At 34.6% G+C, this 21,825-nt stretch overlaps 1 protein-coding gene across 5 annotated transcripts in view; it reads left to right on the top strand.

The window, feature by feature from the left end:
• The window catches only part of Fgf13 (fibroblast growth factor 13), a 493,390-nt gene that overhangs the window by 422,696 nt on the left and 48,869 nt on the right, over positions 1-21,825 (top strand). For all 5 annotated transcript variants that reach the window (XM_076918148.1, XM_076918147.1, XM_034486125.2 and 2 more), the window contains one exon: positions 5,927-6,030. In XM_076918148.1, the coding sequence (XP_076774263.1) occupies positions 5,927-6,030 (104 nt within the window). The remainder of the gene's footprint in view (positions 1-5,926; positions 6,031-21,825) is intronic.

Here is a 21,825-nt window from a genome sequence, read left to right as displayed (position 1 = left end):
TTGACACTATTTGACGGATGATCCAAATGTCATCTCCATGGTAATCTAGATAGATATATGGCTGTCCTTTGGATTTTATTACTTTTTCCCCCAGAAAAATTTCTCACCCATACAACAGTCCTGAAATAGCATGCTATCTCCAATCTTAAAAATGAGCCACATCCCAAGAGGCAGGGGTGATTTCATGCCATGATAATTCATTGTTACAAGATTTTGCCCCTGTCATATTATACCAATAACTCTGAGATTAATTGATAATTTTAACATGAGTTACTTACGTGGCTCTGCGAAGGGATTTCTTTAAACTAAACTGGATGGAGACCATAATGGTGAATTAAGAAGGAAATGCATCCAAATGGGGTTTTATTTTGTAATTACTGAAGTCCAGTGATTTAAAGGTGTTTATTATATAACCTTTGTCTACAAATATTTATTTAGAGTAATTAAAACAAAAATACAATTAATGCTCCCTTTCCTTCAATATTAATAATTGTCATTTCTTTCAATTTACAGATATCTGCAGACTTACTTACTCATTTGTTTCTGAGGACTAAAATTCTTGGTTCTCATAATTCATTCTCTGTTTTCGAAATTTGGATTCATTTCCCTCAGATTTGTTAGTTCCTAGAAATATTCCCATTGTTGGCTGAGAAAATAGCCGCGGAAAGTAGGTCTGGCTGCTGAGGAATTCTCTGTACTTCATTCTTTTGGAACTGCATAACTGTAGGCAGTAAAGCCATAGATGCGTGTTCTAGTATTAAGGATTAAAGAATGTCACACCTTTTAAGAATATTTCCTGGGCTGAGGGTTGAAATAGTACCTCAAGAGAAAGTTACCTTCAATTACCCTTGAAGAAATGTCTCTTGGTTCCTAGGATGAAGGCCCAGTATATTAAATGGATCTTCAGTGCTTTACCAAATGCTGCGTTGCCATGATGATATTAAAGTTTTATAACAAATCCTAGTTACTCTTTCATGCATACTGCTCTATTTGAAACAACTACCCAAACGAAGCCAAGTACTTTACTGGAATCAAGTAACATACATCACTACATAGTAGTCCATAATAAAATGTTTCACCAAGTTATGGATAAAAATTGATACTTGGGGCAGGAATAAAGGGATGTATGCTACTCTCTATTTTATAGTGTCTCAAGAAAATGAGCATTGTTAAAGGGAAGTTTGTGATAGCTATCAATCTAGTTTCTTCTGTCTACTTTAAGTGTCCAGGTTCAAATAGAGAAGAAATATTTGGTTCTAGCATTTCCTCAAAATGAACAGTTTTGCTTTGTTTTGTTTTAAATAGATGATTCAGTGTGCTGTCTCCTAATAAGAGTGATATGACAAACTCATAAAGATCATACTATACATATTAATTTTAGTAGAAATAACACACATACACAGAAGTGCATGCACATGCAGCTCCATTTTGTACTCTGGATTTTTATACTGTTTAGAAGGTTATGCTTCTTCATTACTACATATCCATAACTCTTCTTGTGTTGTGTTATAACTCTTTAAAGAACATACCCAAATAACAAGAATCCATGTTTAGTCTGATTAAAACATATAGTAGTCACTCAATCAAAGGTAAAAATATTACCATAACAGGCAGCATACAAATGAAAAGTACCACAGAAAGCCAGCAGGCCAGTAGAGCTTGATTTCATTGAGTTGAGGAGCAACCAAAGCCTAGGGAGATAACTTCACTTCCCCATTGCTACTATGCCACATAGCCATGATAAAACATAGATGCTTAATGATTAAAGTGATTGGGCTGGAGAGATGGCTCAGTGGTTAAGAGCACTGACTGCTCCTCCAGAGGTCCTGAGTTCAATTCCCAGCAACCACATCGTGGCTTACAACCATCTGTAATGGGATCCGATGCCCTCTTCTGGTGTGTCTGAAGAGAGAGACAGTGTATGGACATACATAAAATAAATGTCTTAAAAACTGATTAAACTGATCTATCAAATTCCAACTGTAACCATTCAAATCTCTCTTCCCCACCAAGCCAAGCACTTTAATATTAATTTTAATTGATTATTTAAATGAATGGAACAACACAAGTTTTATTTTTTCAGCGTTGACTCATTTTAATAGTATTTCCTCAACATGCATTCCCAAGATTATGTTTATCTTTTCTTTTCATCATAATTTTATCATTTAGTTCAGTTCAATTGATCTTATTTTATTTTAACTTTGATATGGTAAACAAGATCACATGACAAAGCAAATAATTTCTGTTTCTAAATCCATGCTTGTTACTATGCATTTAAGGTTACTTTATGTAGATTTATTATAATGGTAAATGCCAGTCCGATGACATTTCATCATGGACAGATAAGACATTATAAATTATGTATTTTTCCCTAAAAAGGCAAAGATGATAGATATTTCATCGGAGCCATCTTATTATTGGGTTCAATGAATAAATTTTAAAAAGGTAGCTTTCCCATTTTTTCAAACTTGCAATAGATTTGCCACTTTAGTGTGCCATGATTCTCCAATACACATTAAAATAATAGTTTTTTAAATTATTATTTCTTGGAGAAACTGGCCCTGGCATGGCTTTAGTTTCAGTGTACTGTTCAACAACAAGGGAACATATCTTAGAGGAAGTAATCCCCTTAAGTTAGAAATGTTTGTTTTTATATAGTCACAACCAAGAACAATTAAAAAGCAACATAGAGGTTATTTATGAAAATTCTCTTAAATCCACAAAATGAATAAATGAATGAATGAATGAATGAATCAATGAATAAATAAATAAATAAATAAATAAATAAATAAATAAATAAGTGTTCAGGCATGGTGGTGCATGCCTTTAATCCCAGCACTTGGGAGGCAAAGACAGGCATATTTCTGAGTTTGAGGCCAGCCTGGTCTACAGAGTGAATTCCAGGACAGCCAGGGCTACACAGAGAAACCCTGTCTTGAAAAACAAAAAAAAGCAAGAACAAACAAACCAAAAAATGTCTAAAAATCTGGCTGAAGTTGAAAAGATTTTAGCTACTTAATGCATGTCTTTTAGAAACACAAACAACATTAATTATTCTTCATATAATAAGTTTTTTATCCTGATCAAAATAATACCTTTTTGTTATTGTCTAGCGCTATTAACTATGAGTTCATTTTTCTGACAAAAGGTAGCAAGGTCGAACAGAATCAATGCATATGACCCAATGGTGTACTCTAGATGAAGTTGTTGGTTACTATTGAGATTATTCATAACAAAACTCTAGTAGTTTCTGGACTTTTAAAAAATACATCTGTCCTGAAACTAACATTACCTTATGTTACATTATATGTATTGTTTATATTCTGAAGAAATTGATATTGCTTAGCCTCTAACTAAACTAATCCTGAGATTAAATTATTTGTGATATATCTTAAGTCCATAAAAAAGTATTACAAAATTAGAGAAGGCAGTGTGTGCTTACAATCCTAATACTAAGCAAGCTGAATTACAGGAAGAATTACTTACAAGCTCTGGTGAGCCTGAGCTGCATAGCAAGACTCAGATCTGCCTGAGAAAACAAGATTCTGTCTCAACGACAGGAAAGAGAGCAAGACCACAGTGTATAGGAAGTGATTGTATCCAAGCTGCCTTCTGCTATAACATTTTGTGTTTTCATCTAGGAAGATTGCCCCTTTGGAAAACTTAAAAGCCAAATCAATTTCTAATTTATCTTGACTATCTAAAAGAAAATATAGGACTTCTATGTATGACCAACTACTTCACATTTTCGGCTCTCTTTAGTTTTAGTTTTTTTAGTTTTTTTTTAGTGTGTGTGTGTGTGTCTGTCTGTCTGTGTGTCCGTGTGTCTGTATGTCTGTGTGTCTGTGTCTATGTCTGTGTCTATGTATCCAGCTTCATAAATATTTAGGAAACACAGTGAAAAGTGATTGGCCTCCTAAAAATTCAATATCACTTTTCAAGAATACACACTGTGGATTGATATTGGGTGCTTCTCTTCCTTCTTTAATTGTGAATTGTTTGAACTTTAGACATTTCATTTTTCATTAAGCCACAATCTGAGAGCAGTGAAAATCAACACAAAAATCCAATCCTTACCAATCTCTTCTATCCCTTCCTCCAGTCCAACCTCTGATGTTAAAAACTATGTTCATACAACTACGAGGGTTCAGTCTATTGTTTTATAATATAAGATTCTAGAAATAATTTTGCATTTTATTTCTTATCTATTTCCATTATTTATTACTACAACCTAATATGGTTTCAGGCAATGTTGGTTTTATAATTGTAGGCTAGCATATAGTGATATTTACTTTAAACCAAACCACTTGAAATTTTTTGTTTAGTTTATGGTAGGTCTCAGAGTTTGATCTATGATTACCATCTATTATACTCCCCCCAAAAAGATCATGGTTCTACTGTATAGTTTGGTATCAGTCTACAAATGTGTTTTGAGTACCTGCAGTGAGGAGAGTATCATCAACAGAATAAGACATGACTTATACATGATGTGCTCAAAGATATTAGGTTTATATCTTGTACATTGCATTGTCAAATATAGCACATGATGCTGGCTAGCAACCTTTGCAATTTGTCTTCTTTACTTCCTGTAACAGAAGGGCACAGCATTTTATATGGTGATTATCAAATGAAGTGCCATCAGTGGCATGTGGTAGGAACACTTGTATTTTCAACTGTACAATATGTCCTACCTCCTCTTTGGTAGCACCCAGATTGTAAGGGAAAGATACATTGTAGGCTTTGCAGGAGGCATTTTGTTAGTTCTTTATTAACATTTTCGCACACACTACCAAACCTACTATACCTATATATGCTCAAATATCTATATGATCAAAGATAAGTGATTCTAGAAAAAAAACCTTATACATGGGAGCTATACCTTTAAATTCTTGTTCATGAAAGTAACAGATCAGTTTATCATCCCTAAGGAATATGCAAAACAGGGAAAAATCATCAACATTTGTCTATGACTCCTGAGAGAAAGGTGCACAGGCTATTTGCAAAAGATGTGTGTGGCAAACACTACGTTTTAAAAATGTACTGTTTTATTTTTGTTCATGGTGTGGGAGGGCAGAGACAGCTGGTGGTGGGAGGACACCCACTGGTTGTCTCCAGTGAGAGGTGTGTGGTGCTGAGGAGTGCTTGGGTGTAAGTTTTATGCAGTAAGACCTTCAGACAAAGCAATGAAGACCGTGTTAGCCTGCTTGCAAGGATTTTTGCAGGACATGTTAAAATAACAAATGATACTTTTCTTCTATAGCCTATCTTTAGTCCTATACCTATTGTCTTTGAGACTAAATGCCAGGAGACTGCTCAATGCTATCATCCTGAAAAATTCCAGTTTTTTATGAAATACTATTCTAGGAATATAGGAGCACAAAATATTTTTTTCTGCAAGATCCAGATTTATTTATAGGTTTTTTTTGCACTGTAAATAGTACAGATAATTTAAATGAAAATGTTGAAGCAGTGTGTCTCATTAAAAGTGTAGGAATTTCTCAACTGGTAGTTCCGTCTAGCAGGCCCATGAACATTTCAGCAACTCTCTAGAGCAGCAGGTTAAGAGCTTAGTTTGAGAAGGACAATGCTATTTTAGTATATACAGTAGTTCCTGATACTTTGCTCCACCCCCAAAATGTAAATATTCCTCAACTCCAGTGCTCTAAAATTCAGGATGTTTCTACCAAGGTCTTCCATTCTCTCTAGAATGTTTGACAGTATGTTGTTATCGACCCACTTAAGTGAATATAATCAGTAGTCAAATACACTAGAAAGTAGAACATAGCTATATTTGTATGTGTCTGGATACATATGTCTAGAGTCATTTATTCTACACTGCTTTTAGGAAGCCAGACACTACTACGGAATACATTGGGAAGCCATGAAATTTGGAACTGTAACATTTTCCCATTGTTTGACATTTCAGCTCTGTTTAACCTCATCCCTGTGGGTCTTCGAGTGGTGGCTATCCAAGGAGTTCAAACCAAGCTGTATTTGGCCATGAACAGCGAGGGATACTTGTACACCTCGGTGAGTCTTTGTGTGCATGTTTTTACAATTTGTGTTTTCATCTGATATGAAAGAAAATGTATGATCTTTTGATATACATTCTGGCTATGATGGAAATATATCAGTTGGACAGGTAAATTATTTTCTGGTGACAGTTATAACTCTTCCTAATTAATCATGTAAAACTAACATGGTCATTATAGAATCAATAATATACCTAAAAGTGTAACAGACACTGCCATCGGAATAGTAGGCATCATTAAATAGTCTGTTTGCAGCTGTAGGATACAAACCTGTTTCTTAACTACAGAGCCATATCTATCCTCATTTATTCCTGAAGAAATTAATGAGATCCCTCTTTAGACCAATTCGAGGACACAAAAACTGGTTTGAGAAGTGCTCCTCAGTATTCACTACTAATCTGTTCAGCTAGTAAAATGCCATCTGTTTCTATTTTAATTTTTTAATTATTTGGATTGTCAAAAATTATGGGTACAGTGTGATAATTCAATATTTGCATACAATATATAATGTTGAAATCAGGAAAATAAACATTTCCATCCTTTTAGGCACATTGGAATTTTTTGATCAACAGTCTTATTTCTGGTATAGAGTGTGCTATTTTGTAAAATATTGCCCAATCAGAGTAATTACATTTCATGATCATAATTTTGTATGTAGAAATATGGAAGATATGGAGGCCCTTTCTAGTCTATTCATTCATATTAGGTATATATTACTATACTGCCAGTGCCATTTTTTTTGTTTTTGGTCAAGCACAACTTAACTTCTTGCTACATACAGATTCTCACTGGTGTTTATTCTAACAACAATGAGAAGAATGAAATCTGTAACATTTTTCAGATATACTGATAAATATTATATTGATAAAGAGCATAGGCTACATTTTTATGAATACCAGGGGGTCAGATATACTTTTTAAGCACATGTTTTATGTTAAAATATATTTTTAAATGACATGTTGCTAGAGTTAAGATTTTGTTTTGTTCTGCTTTTTTTATTTTTATTTTTTCTTTGAGACAGACTTTCTCTGTAGCCCTGGCTGTCTTGGAATTTACTCTCCAGAGTAGGCTGGCCTCGAACTCATAGAGATCTGCCTGCCACTGCTTCTCTAGTGCTGGGATCAAAGGTGTGTACCAGCTAGAGTTAGGATTTTATTCCTATCAATAAATCTTGTTTCAGGTTAAAAAAGATTATTAATATTGCTGTTACCTAGTTTGAATCCCTGCATTTTAAGAAAAGAACAGGATATGATTATCTTAGTTTAGTTCTCCAAGCCTCTATATAATTAATCAATCAATCAATGTAGACAACCTTTAAGCTTTTAAAAATGGAGAAAAAAAACTGTTTATTGAACTGCCTACTAGCTTTAAGAGGTGATTACTGATTATCAAAATCTATTCAAACTTCAAATAAAACATTCTGTATTCACTCTTGCTTTGACTTATTATCTGAATTTCATTCAAAGTCAAATATGTGAAAAGACTTGACAGTCATGGTAAAAATCAGACAGTCATTTTGGTTTTAAGAAACTAAGATAGAAAAGAGAAGTGGGAGACTAACAACCCCACAGAGGCTCGTTCATCAGCAAGCACATCAAACCCTGGGCTCTTGTCAGCATTTCATCTATCTTGTTGCTTAAGATATACATGGGTTTTAATCTATTTAGGAAACTAAAACTTTGAATTTGTTACAAGCTTCCTGAAATCCATTACTCTATCAATATAATGCCAGTACTATAGAAAAAAAAAGATGCATTTTTTCCAGCTTTGTGATCTAATGTAGCATAATTTCATTTTAAGTGACCTCTTTTAGATTAACTTGGTCAAATGAAGCAAGGTTAAATGCTCCTAATATGACAAATAATTCTTGAAACTAATATGCAGATATGGAAAGGAAATAGAATAATGACTTTATTTGAGAAAACAAATTGTAGAGCATTCTGTATTGTTTTGGTTAGGGTTTCATTGCTGTGAAAAGACTACCTCGATCAAGGCAACTTATAAAGGAAGACTTTATAAGTCTGGGCTTACAGTTCCAGAGGGTTAGAGTCTACGGTGGTGGAGTGAAGGCATGGTAGCCTGAGTAGCAGCTGAGAGCTGACACCTCACTGCACAAGCAGGAAGATGAGACACATTGGCATGAGTCTTTTGAAATGTCAAAGTTCACCACTAGTGATACACCTCCTCCAACAAGACCAAGTTCTCCTTATTCTTCCCAAATAGTTCTACCACTTGGAGAATAAGTATTCAAACATATGAGGCTATAAGAACCATTAGAATTTAAACTACCACATTCCCCTCCCCCCAAGCCCCCATATGGGCATATCATAATGTGAAGTACATTTAGTCCAGTATCTAAATTCCCTATAGATTTTAAATCACAATAGTGTTAAAAACTCCAAAGCTTTTTTTTTTCTGAGACTCAAGGCAATGTCTTAATGGTCACCCTTTGTAAAATAATATAATATATAATGCCATCGAAGGTACATTCTAAAAAGGAGGAATCAGGTATAGTGAGGAAACATGGAACCAAAACCAGACCAAAAGCACATCAGGGAAACCTCTAAATCCTACAGCTCCATATCTGTTGTTGAAAGGTTATATGGCTCTGACCTGCCTCTTACTTCACTGCCTGCAAGATATGTCCTTACTCTCAGGCTGATTCCATTACCTGTGTACAGATATCCCTGGCAGCTACCCCCATGTCTCTAACATGCCCAGAATCTTGGGCTCTCCAGTACAATTCAGGTTTCACTTCACACAATTGCTTCTCAGGGCCTTCGTGCAGGAACTGCCATGTCATGCATTGCCTGGCCTCAACAGTTCTCTTTAACCATGGAGGAATATTTCACAACCCTTTTACTTGTGTATACTCTGTGAATAAAATAGACAATACTGCTAAGTTTGGCCGACTGCTTGTGATGTAGCTTGGCCCCATTGAATCACATTTGCTTCAGCTTTCCTTTGTTGCTGGTTTTGAGGAAGCCTAGGTGGGTAGGGTCTTGCCCTGAATTACAAGGAGGGCAGCCTTCCTTTATTCTTTTGTGGATCAGGCAGATTATAATCTCCTTATCTCTTTTAGTACAAGCCTTGTCTCCAAGAGTAAAATTTCCAGTACTGCTTTTCTCTTCAAACTGTGAATTTAGTATCCCCCCTCTTTTTATTATTAACTGCATAAAACTTAATAATAATAATAATAATAATAATCATGTGATAGACTCAATATTTGGCTATCTTGAAATCTCTTCTACCAAAAAAATACTTTAGAAATCTATTTTAGATTTAGCCTCAAAAAATTCTTTTTTTTTTTGTTTGTTTTGTTTTTTTGTTTTTTCGAGACAGGGTTTCTCTGTGTAGCCCTGGCTGTCCTGGAACTCACTCTGTAGACCAGGCTGGCCTCGAACTCAGAAATCCGCCTACCTCTGCCTCCCAAGTACTGGGATTAAAGGCGTGCGCCACCACCGCCCGGCGCCTCAAAAAATTCTTAGGACAAGGGGTGGAAACAACTACAACTTTTGCCACAATGTCCCAACCTAGATACAAATACTATTCCCCTTTGAAACCTCTTGAGCCAGACGTCCATTGTTTGTATGACTCTAAGCAATGCCATCTTTCAACGTCCTGTTAGGATGGCCCATTAATCTTTACTTACAGTATTTCAATTACTTTTCCAGTTCACAATCCAATCTCTACTACATTCCTTCAAGAATTAGCATGGCCAGTTCCGTCACAGCAGTCCCACTCCCCGTACAAATCTCTATCACAGTTACTTTTCTATTGCTGTGAAAAAATACCATGATGAAGACAACTTCTGAATGAAAGCATTTAATTGGGCTTAGGGTTCTATAATAGCGGTGGGCAGGCATTACAGCTGGAACAGCATGCGAGAGCTTGTATCTCAATCCACAAGTAGAAGGCAGAGAGCCACAGTGGGAATAATATGTGTCTTTTGAAACCTGTAAGCCCACTCCCAGTGATACACCTTCTCCCACAAGGCCACATCTCCTAATCCTTCTCAAAGAGTTCCACCAACTAGGGACCAGATTCAAATACATTAATCTACGACACTTAATCATATTCAAACCACCACATATATGCCTAGTCTATTAAGGATCAATGCATATCCTATTTAAGGTTAAAAATAACCTTAAATAAGCAATTACAAACCAGGGAAAGGAATTACATTCTAATTAAGGTGGAGGTATTTCTGATTTATCATGGAGTTAAATGTAGAGATGAAATACCCAAACTATTCTGTTCCAGGGAAGACAACTGAGTCCTCTACAGGATAAATGTACCAATTCTTTCCATTACTCTGTATCAATTATGATGTCAGATCCCTTCAACAAATTGATGACCATCCTGTCTGGAACTCTATTTATTTTCATCTAGTTTAAAATATGCTCTCAAGACCCTATTAGGACAGAATTCTATGACATTATGGCCAGCATACTTGGTAAAATAATTTAGCCTTTGTAGGTAGGTCATAAAATTTCTGTCATAACCATTTAACTTCACTGTTGAAGCACAAAAGTAATCATAGGCAGTAAAATAAAATAAGTATCAGTCCCAGTAACAGTTTATTCACCAAAACAGATATTGGGAGAGATATGGTTTATAGCTGCAGTTTTCCCATGGATGGCCATGTGTTCCTTTCTCCTTTGCCCCGAGTAGTTGTTCTTTACCACCTCTACCCTTATATTATGCATTTTCACAGATGACCTTTTATTGTATTTTAATGGGAAAATAGGGGTCCTCTGGCAGAAAATCCAATGTACTTTTCTATCACATGCAAACATGATGATACATGAACATCTGTCTCTCTTATCCTGTTATCAATCCCTTGCCTATTTGTAGAGTGACCCTTCTTCTCTAGTTCAATCTATCTTAGGGCTCGCTTCATATATCTGTAATTACTTTCTGTCTACTAGCTCTAGTTATTTAGTTAACATTCAACAAAAACCAATAAACAAGCAAATGAAAATGAATCTTTCTAAAGCCTTCCTCAACCTCTGGACCTCTAGTAGTCTCCAGATTATTCAGATATTGGGATCTTTTACTGCCTCTATTCTTGCCTATCCTTCTATTCACTGAAGTGTAAGTTTAACTCAATTAAAAGTATTTTTAGCAAAATCAACAAAGACTATCATATAGTAAACTGAAAATTCTTGTTTAGCTTTTTTTTTTCAAGCTATTGACATTACTGACCCTGCTTAAAATTTCCTCCCACTAGTTTTGGCAATATCATTATATATGCTGAAATTCCTTCTTTTTTTCTTTCATGGCCACTTCCAAATAATAACATTTGGAAACCTCTTTTATCTTCACATTCTGTATATTTTCTCTACTTTCCCTATATTACCGAGTACCATTCACATTTATGCATAGATAGAAGTGATATGTCTCCATATACTGACTTTTTAACAAATTTGTATAATAAGACTCAGAAGGTGGGTCATTACAGTATATGAATGTAAGGGAGAATTTGACCTTTGGCATTTTAGTTCATGGAAAAACTATTATCTAAGTGGAAATAAAAGAAAATGGCAGATTTGCTGATTGGTATACGAGAATGCAGATTTTCTGTTTCCTGTACAGATTGCCTTTACAATTCCAAAAAAATATTCCTGAGATTTTGAAAACTGGTGATTCTTAAAAGACCTTTTAAATATTATCTGTTTTCTTTTGCATTTCTGATTTTGTGTTCCATAATTCTATCTTCATTCAATGTTTTTAACCCATTAAATAAAAAACACCTCCATGTTCTTATTGTCATAGAAATAACAGTTTATCTCACATGATTAATCTTGGGGTTCTTGTACTGTACATACTTCTCAATTTTTTTTTGTTGCCATAGGGGACAGGCTTGGTGTAGGCTCAAGTGGCAGTGAGAAACCATCTATGGCACAGATGATCATAATTAGTCATTATTTTATAACATATTTACTTTTAACTATAATTTAACTAAGTAGTTCAGAAACCACAGGAAGTTACCATTCATTGTACATAAAGAAAAGTTTTCTTACCTTTGTTTTTTTTAAACTAATAATAAGGAGTTCCACATAAGTGTTTGAGAGTTCTCAAAACTTCATAGCTTAAATATTTCATAACATGAAGGTTTTGTAATACATTTTTCAAATGTGCTTTAATATATATTAACTATAAAAGCTCAAGATTTTTAAATATGGAAAAATGGTAACTTTTAGTATTTATTTAATAAAATGGTAATAATATATACTAGGCACAGATGGTGAGAAAGCAAAGATAATTTGGTTTTTATTTTAGAATGTTCTAGAACTCATAGCAGCATCTTTATCTAATTACTATCTTTTATCAAAAGCAGCAGACCATTTAGGAGTACACAGTATCGTTTTTAGCAAAAATGTATAGACAGTGGAGATTTTAAAAGAAGGAAGTCTTTCCCATTCATACATTTCCAGTGATTTGTGAGAATGATATAACAAACATGATTTTTGGTTTTTGGACTACCAGAGCCAACCATACGCAAGATAACAATTTTTTTAGGCAGGATATATTTACTGACTCCGGGACTTTCCATCACACAGAAATAGACTAATATATCATTCTCAGGACCCTATGATACATTTGCATTCATAAGAATCATTATCAGAAATGTTAAGAAATTAATCTATACCAGTCTTGTAGAAGCCAGAACAAAGGAACTTCATTTTCTCTTTTTTGATAATCCAGATTTGCTTCCCATTAAGACCAACTTCTAAGGGTTGGGGGCAGGAAGATTGTAGAACCAGAGGAACAGGAAATCTGCTATGAAATTGTGTCTACCACTCTACTAGAAATGTAGAGTAGCTACATCCATGAAATTTCACCAACATGGCTGCCCAAATGAGACCTAAATAAGTAAACCACCAATAGACTTTTAATATGGAATTGGGAAATTTTATGGGGTGCTCACCTTTGACAAAGAACTACAAGCAACTAAGAAGTAATGAAAGCAAGACAAATAGTGCTCCTTGAGGATAAGTTGACTGAGATGGTTTTGTGTGTGTGTGTGTGTGTGTGTGTGTGTGTGTGTGTGTGTGTGTATTTGGATTCTGTACCTCTCATCTACCTCCCCTGTTCCTCTGGTCTTTCTGTTAATTTGTTCCCTCTTTTCTTTTCCCCAAATAGTCAATCTTTTTCTTTCGTGTCATATATACCATTAAGCAACCTTCCCATGAGTGATATGATGGTATAACTTTAGTTTTGTTTTTAGCTTTGTGAAGAAGCACTACATTGATTTTCATGGTGGTTACAGTTCATAATCTTGATGACCTTAGCATCCCTGCGACTGTACACTCAACAACTCCTACTCTGAGTTCTTTGACATCTTTAGACTTAGCATATAAGTATTCTCTCTTCAGTGGCCTTCCTAATCTCCTGGCCATACTATTGGACATTTTGATAGGTCAAGCCAGAACTATCTCTTAACTGTCTTTTGTATCTTTCATCATTTTTCTGTCTGTACATATTTGTATATGTGTTAATGCATGGAGATGCATGTGTATGTCAAGGTCAAAGATTTCTCACTGAACATTAGATTCACTGACTCAGCAAAACTGGTGGGCCATTGACTCCAGGAATCGATCAGCTTGTCTCTGCATCCCAGCCCTGGGATACCTGCCTTTTTACATGGGCCATGGGCATTTTAACTTAAGTTCACATGCTTTTACAGGAAAGCCTTTAACAACTAAACAGTATCCTTATCCTTATCCCCCCTCCCTTCCTTTTATTTTTTTCTTAAAAATCAGCTTTGTTGAGATTTAGCTTTTATACCATAAAATTATTCATTTAGAGTGTATAACCCAATAGTTTTTCACATGTTAACAGAATTGACCCACCATCATTGCTATTTAATTCTAGAACTTACTACCACCATAAATGGTAACATTATAACAATTAGCAAGCATACACCAATCCCTTCCCTCACTCCTTAGAAACTGCTAATCTATTTTCTCTATCTACATTTACCTGTTTTAGGTAATTCATATATATTGAATTTTGGATCTATATTCCTTTGTGGAGAGCTTTTGTCATTTAGCGTACAGTGCTTTGATTAATGCATACGTAATTTATTTTTCAACACATAACTGTTGACTGGATTTGTAAGACCTTAAGAAAATTGGACAAATTAACACTTATACAAAGAACAGCACATGTCTTTTACTTAGATTCAGCCTACCCCAGTTGCTTTATCATTCTATTTATGTCTCTATTCTATTTATATCTCTATCTATTAAGTATTTCTGTATTAAAAAAATAACCTTGTTTGCTTATACTGTGGAGAAACTTAAGAATATATTAAATCCTCAGCATTAAGTGGCTGAAAAGATCACTCATTGAGTAATGTGCTTGCTGTGGTGAAGACTTGTGCTTACATGTCCTGCATCCATGTAAAAGCTCACTGTGGTGTTACACACCTATAACCCCAGGATGGGGTTGGGGTGGAAGGTAACCACAGAGGACCACAGGCCAGCCAATCTAGTTGAAATATTGAACTCCAGGTTCAGTGAGAGACCCTGTCTCAAAAAAGCTGAGAGTGATAGAAAAAGATAGCCAAAGTCACCCGATGGTTTCTACATCCATACCCACAGGCAAGCATAACCTACTTCTCTCTCTCTCTCTCTCTCTCTCTCTCTCTCTCTCTCTCTCTCTCTCTCTCATACACACACACACACATACACGTATACTATACATACAAAGTAGATGAATAAAAATAAATTTGAACCCATTTGCATCTTACCTCAAAGTAGTTCAGTGTTTACTTACTAACAGTAGTTGTAGTTTCATAGATAATACAACAAAGTCTATTTCTCAAGTTCAGTAAATTTAACATAAACACTATATTGCAATATTGTATCTCATCTACTGTACATTTTCCAATTTTATGAATTGACAGATCTGTTCATTATAGCATTTTCTCTTCAGTCTAGGATCCAGTCTAGGGTAACAGACTGCATTAAGCTGTCATACTTTTGAAATATTTTTTGAGCTAGGTCATTTTTAGTCATTTTATTTTACAATATTGTCAGATTTTTATTTTGTTTTGTTTTCTGGCTTTTTTTTTTTGGGAGCTGGCATTAACATGTAGCCTATGGGCTAATTTTGAATTACATAAATACCCATCTCTAGTGTTTATATTAATGTAGAAATATCAAAATCTACACAAACTCATTGATCAATTTATAGCAACTAATGAACCCCTAGAAGTCTTATGTAGCATGGGAAACATTTGGATTATGTCAAATCTGTATAACATCAATGAGATAATTGAAGGTTTAGGGTTATTATCATAGAGAGTTACAAATTTAGTAAAAATCATTGTGGAACATTGCTTTTATGATTATAGCTATTTGAGAAACTGACATTGTCTCAATCATAACTGAAAATAGACAACTGCAGTATCATATCCAATGCAGGAGAAAACGATGAACAAGTTAACATGTTAAAACCAAAGAGAGTGGGTACAGAGAAATATTAACTTTTGATTGTAACATTTAGGGCCCAGTGAGATACCAAGACTAATGACCTGAACTCAATCATCTGAATTTACATGGTGAATAGAGAGTGTGGACCTTTGGAAGTTGTTTTCTGACCTCCATATATGCACTATAGGTCATGGCACTTCCTTCTCCCACAATAATAAACAAATGCAAAACTATAACTTTTTCTTCTTCATATACTTCAGTTAATTGATATTTATTTCAGTTTTTATTTTCTACAAAATTGAAGAAGTTTTAGCTGTTAAATTAAATTCCAATTTGGATGCATATATTTACAAAACTATAACCAAATAATCTACATGTATGGAATAATACATTTTGATGGGTGCTTTTGTTCAGATGCATACATTGTAATGTTATAACAGCAATTATACAGACACATTTCTGAGTCATATGTTTTGGAATGCAAATTGTAAAACATGAGATTATTTTAAAAGAAAAAAGCAAAATTTCAAGACCAAGATAATTTTGCAAGTCACAGTTGTTTCACCTGTTTATTATTCTTTGTAGTGCTCGGAGTTTCATTAAAATATAAAAGCAAATACAGCTTGGAATTTAAACATCTTCTTTTCATTGTCTCTATAAAAAAAAAATTAGCCAAATCTGGTAAGTTATTCAGGGTGAAAAATATGTGTTTATGTTCTTAAGTGTGAAAGTTACTAAGGACTTTCCCAGAAATCAGACAGACAATAGTGCAATAGTGGGAGTAGGTAAAGACAGAGATATTGGCTCTGTGATGTATTTCTGAGGCCAAGTTGGAAAGGTAGTCTAAATTAGAAGTCACAGGGCACATATTTAACAGTTGACTCATGGTTTTAACTCTGAGTTAAAGTCATGTTTGTAAGAACACACCATTTATCTTGGAACTAAAATATAAAATAATTGTCAAGAAAGACAAAAGAGAGTTTTAACGTGTAAAGTCAGATGTGAGGTTACTTTTTTCCCTTCTCTCGCCTTCCTACCTCTGTCTCTCACACATGCAAAAGACAAATGGATAAACCAAACTCATATCCTTTGCTAGGTTGCTAAGATGACACTAGTTTATTTTGCAACCCCTAAAATACTATGATTTTAATACATAAGCTACCCTGACCAATAGGAGATTGTTCTAGCAATATTCTCAGTAGAGTTTAATAAATGTGTGGAAGAGAATCAATGGCGGTTTAGCAGTATTTTATGTTAGTAGACCATGAAAGTCTTGAAGACATTATTCAATGAAGGCATTATTTTTAGTCCTTACCTTCTTGTTTATTTTAATCCACAGCAGAATAGGAAGGAAATAATAGCTTACTAATACATTTTCCATGTTATTTTATTTCTGTGAAACCTGTGCTTTGATAAATTCTGTATTTATTAGTTAGTAATTGATTTTCTCCACTCTACCCTTAGCCTGATATTAATGTCTCTCGAAACTACATTTTGATATGCATTTATCGACACAATATATGCATAATAAATATAAAGGCCAATTATATGATTTCTGTCAGGTTTCTATTTAAATATTTAAAATATGTTAAAGGAACAGATTATCACCCATTTTTGATCTATTTCAGGGGTAAGTTTTCAAAATTATGTAAGTCAGTGTATTACTGAAGCACAAAGAAAACACAGAAGGGTTTCAATGACTACCAGTCTTCAAGGGAATTATGAGTTCTGAAGAGAAAAACTTTAAGTGAAAACATTTCTCTGATCATTATAATAGCTGTAACCAAGGTTAATAACTGGAAAACCCTTGACTAATACATTAAATATGTTTTGCTTGAGCTGAATATGTCTAGAGATGGCACATCTGTGCAAAAATTCTGATTAAGTTATTCATCAGATACTCTGATGCTAACTACTTTTGACAACCCTGGAAGTAGAACTACAGGGAAAACCTCAATCAATTTCTTGGATGGAGTTTTGCATATAGCCAGTAGCAATAATACATAATGCCTGCTTTCATAGGGGCATCAGATATTCATAGGAATTCTGACACAGCACATAACAAGAATAGTCAAAATTAGAAATGACATTCGTTTTTACTAAGGGAAAATATTTTCGTAATGATTTGGAAAAGTCAAGTGTGCATAACAATTTTAAGCATCACTTTTTGAACTGCAAAAGTAGAGAGGATAAAAAATGCTTTAAAGAGTATACAAATTATTCCATAAAATTTTATAATTGGTAATGAGACATTAGACAATAAAAAAATTAGCTTAGCAATGAAATTCAAACATGCAAACCTATGTTATCTATAAAAAGTACTATATGTACATACATAATCCCAAAAATCTGTGCATAGCAAGTTTGTTGGTCTACCCTGCTTATAAAATCCAGGCTACTACAACAGTTCTTCTTAGAACTGTTTGATAGTTGGTCTTATAAAAGATTTCTTTTAAAATGCTATATAAAGTATTCCTTTGTTCCTGCCCATATAATAGTGGTGGGTCACTGTAAAAAAAAATTTTCATGCAAAAAGCCTCTGAAGAAAATAGAGCCCAGGGGAGTTTAGAAGCTGAGTGCTTCTGTGCTCTCTCATATGCTTTGAAGCAGAGATTCCTAAAAAGTGTTATCATTTCCCTACTCTCAGAAAACATCTCTAACCTCCCAGCAAACCCAAAGCATGGGCCAATCAATGGTCCAGAAGCTTTTTAGTGTGGCTTTTGTATTTTTTCACAAAATATTTTATTAATTCTTTGAGAGTTTCATACATTGTGTTTTAATCTTATTCACGCTTTTCAGGTTCCCCCTTCCTGTCCCACCCAACTTTGTGTCTTTTGGGTATTTTTTTTTACTCCATAAAAGCCAGTGTGTGCTTCCCAAATATTCTTGGATGTATAGTCTCTGGAGTATGGTCTATCTACCATTGGTATCATTATTAGAGAAAACTAATCCTCTTTTCCCCAACACCAAAGAATTGCCAATATTTTCTCAGCTAAGGATGGAGTTGGATGCCCAATTCCCCCTTCCATGCTAAGATTTTGTCCTCCTAGAAAGTTTATTGTAAATTAGCAAATACCTGTTAAGTCTCTACAAGTACTAAGCACCCAATATATACAGAAAGTATCTGGGGTTTATAATATACATAATAGAGTATATATATATATATATATATATATATATATAGAGAGAGAGAGAGAGAGAGAGAGAGAGAGAATATATATATTTAAATTAGCTATGCTTAGAAAAAGCCTAGAATGCATAAAGTGAAGCTTAAATCATTACTTATTGGTGCATAGTAATATTTCAGGAGATATTAATAAAAGCAACCACACATGAGCAGTAAAAGCAAAGTAAAAATGCAAACCAAGTCACTATCCATCCTCTTTCAGATGCTCATTTAAAAATATTTCACAGATGTAATCAGTTGACTATTCTGCAAGTGTGTCCTTTTCTGGACAGTAATTTATCTGTAGATGGAAAGAGGCAATTCTTGCCTAGTGGCTGTCTCCCCACAACTGGAGTAACTCCAAGGATGCTCAATTTCTTCTTAGAATCCAAGACAGTAAGCTGTCAGGAACAGACAGGTCTCTAATCAAAATGAACATTAATATAGAAATGTTTGTAACGTCAATTCTATGGACTTCTGACGTTTTGAAAACCAACTATCCATGTAAGGTAACCTGGACTGTTGTCTGTTAACTCCTCTCAGCTATTTCTAAATAAAATATAGAAAACCCCCTAACAATAAACTCAAAGCCATGAATTTGCTATAGTCCCTTAACTCACAGGCTAACTGTCTCAAATCAGTTAAAAAAGTTAAAGAATGACTGGGTCTAAGCCTTGTATTCCTAAATGTGTTTGTTATACAGGCACAATGCCCATGAGAGTATCAATATTCATCTCCCTTTTATATCAATAAGAAGCTCGTACCAATGAATACCTTAAATTTGAAATCAAAGTAAATTTTGTGTCATTTAAGAAATTATAACTTCATCTTGATAATAGTCATACAGATTTCTACCAATAGGTCATGGCTATGCAATAAATCCTAGACAGAGTAATCAGCCCTTAATAATTCTGCATCACTAAGGTCTATCAGATGATTCTGGGACAGAAGGCTGAAGATTTGATGCTCCAATGTTCTGTAGTATAGGGATTGTCCAGGTGTTCAGTGGTCTCTATAAATTGGCTAAGTTTTAGAAGCTATGCTTAGTGCTTCCCATAATTTCAGTTAACTCAGTCATTCTGGATTTCTGACGGGGTTGAAGACCTATAGTCTCACAGCCAATCCTGGCTATTTACTTTGAGAGAAAAGATCTGAGTGGATGGTTTTCAGCTGACATTCATTCTAAAACCAAGAAAAAAGCCAGGTTCAAAACTAAGTGTTTTAGTTAGGAGAGATGACAGAGGTTCTGGTTAGTCAACAAAATGATGGACTAGGTATTAGATCTATCTTGTACCTCACTGGTACAAGTTGGCATACTTATGCTCTAATTGTATTTTGAGAGAAAAGTTTCATTTTAACAGGAAGGGTGATATGTAGGTGGAACTAAGGGAGAAGGAGTAAGGAGAGGAAGAGATGGAGTAAGGAGAGGACAAGATGAAGGAGAGGAGAAGCTAGGTGATGAGAGGGAGAAAGAGAGAGAAATCTCCTCTTTTTATAACATCTCCCAAACAGTGACCATTTGATGTGGTGTGACCTCTCTACCAATGCCACTGATGCCTTGATAGAATTTTTCAGATTACTGAATTTTGGATTTAATGTTATCTATATATAGAGAGAAAGAGGGGCGGGGGGACATAGAGGCAGATGTTCACGTGTCTCCACCAGTCAAAGATAGTTGATATATCTAGGTTGGGTATTGGGTTATACTTCTGATTGAGCATTACCAAACTTATAAAGCCTTGATTAATATTTTTAAAAATTATATAAAAGCAAAAAGGAAAAGGGGGCATGTGATGGGGATTTTCTAGGGAGGGGAAATGGGGAACGGGGATGACATCTGAAATGTAAATAAAATATCCAATAAAAAAGAAAAAATATTTCACAGAATATACAGGATTTTCAGTTTTGAGAAATGCACTGTGAGCCTATTTGAAAGTAACTGGCACCATACTCTCTCTTACATACATTCACTTAACTTCCTGCAGTCTTTAATTGCAACAGTGGAACAAGAATGGCAGTGAGTGGAGCCTAGTAATTGTAAGCTAGTTAGAATTTCATAGACTACTAAAAACTCGAGGAAGAAACTGTTCCACTTTCATATTGGCTCCCCAAAACTGCCACAATTAAAGGGTCCTGGCTGTCAATAACAACAGCTATGTCTGATACAAATCACATACAGAATTGCATCAGTGCATTTGAGATTGCTACATTTTTTGACTACTGTTATTCTTCACTTGTTTGCTTGCATTTTTATCATGTATTGATTTCTACAGTTATGCAACCAAAACTAATATGTAGGAAGTATGTTGCCAAATGAGTCCTTTATAGATCCATGTCTATATTAAAGCCCCAAAGAGCAGAACAGTTGCTTCCTGACTTAAATAAAGATTGTGAATAGCTCGTTCTAATACAAGGCAGAAGAATTTGTACAGACATTAGAAAACAAAAAAAATACATCTTTCTGCACTGAAGCCTCACTAGCATTGTTGCAAGTTCAGAGGTCTAGGAACAGAAAGATGGCTCAGTGATTAAAAGAAACATTTACTGCTTCTACAAAAGACCCAAGATTCTTTCCCATCATCCCCATGGTAGCTTACAGCCATCTGTAACTCCAGTTCTAGGGAATCCGATGCCCTCTTTTGACCTCAACTGTCCATGCATGCATATGATGCACATACAAATACTCAAGCATACACATCTACACATAAACAAACATACAAATAAATAAATAAATAATTTTTTAAAAGTTCATAGATTAAAGACAGGAGCTTTGTACTGTGTACAAATGGTGAATTGAAATATAAATTATGGAAAAGAAAAAATACCTTACTTCAAAAGATGGAGAGGCCTACCTGAAACAAATTGAGTGCTATATCAAAATGCTCTGTGTAGGCAGAAGTACAACCTATGTCTATAGCAAAGCAAGGGTCTGTACAAAACCACCCATTACAGCTCTGCTGTTCCATATTCTTAAGGTTATTTGTTTAAATAAGGATGTATGTCTGTATCAGAAACACTAGCTATCAAAGTGCACAGAGCCTTTTACATACAACTTAAAATCTGTTAGACTCAAAACCCCTGGTGGCATTTAAATGCTTCAATGGTAGCCCATTGCAAACAAAATGTGTGTGTGTGTGTGTGTGTGTGTGTGTGTGTGTGTATAATCAACCTGACTCATTCT

This window comes from Arvicanthis niloticus, chromosome X (genome assembly GCF_011762505.2).
Source record: "Arvicanthis niloticus isolate mArvNil1 chromosome X, mArvNil1.pat.X, whole genome shotgun sequence".
NCBI lineage: Eukaryota > Metazoa > Chordata > Mammalia > Rodentia > Muridae > Arvicanthis > Arvicanthis niloticus.
This window is presented reverse-complemented; position numbering and strand designations above follow the sequence as displayed.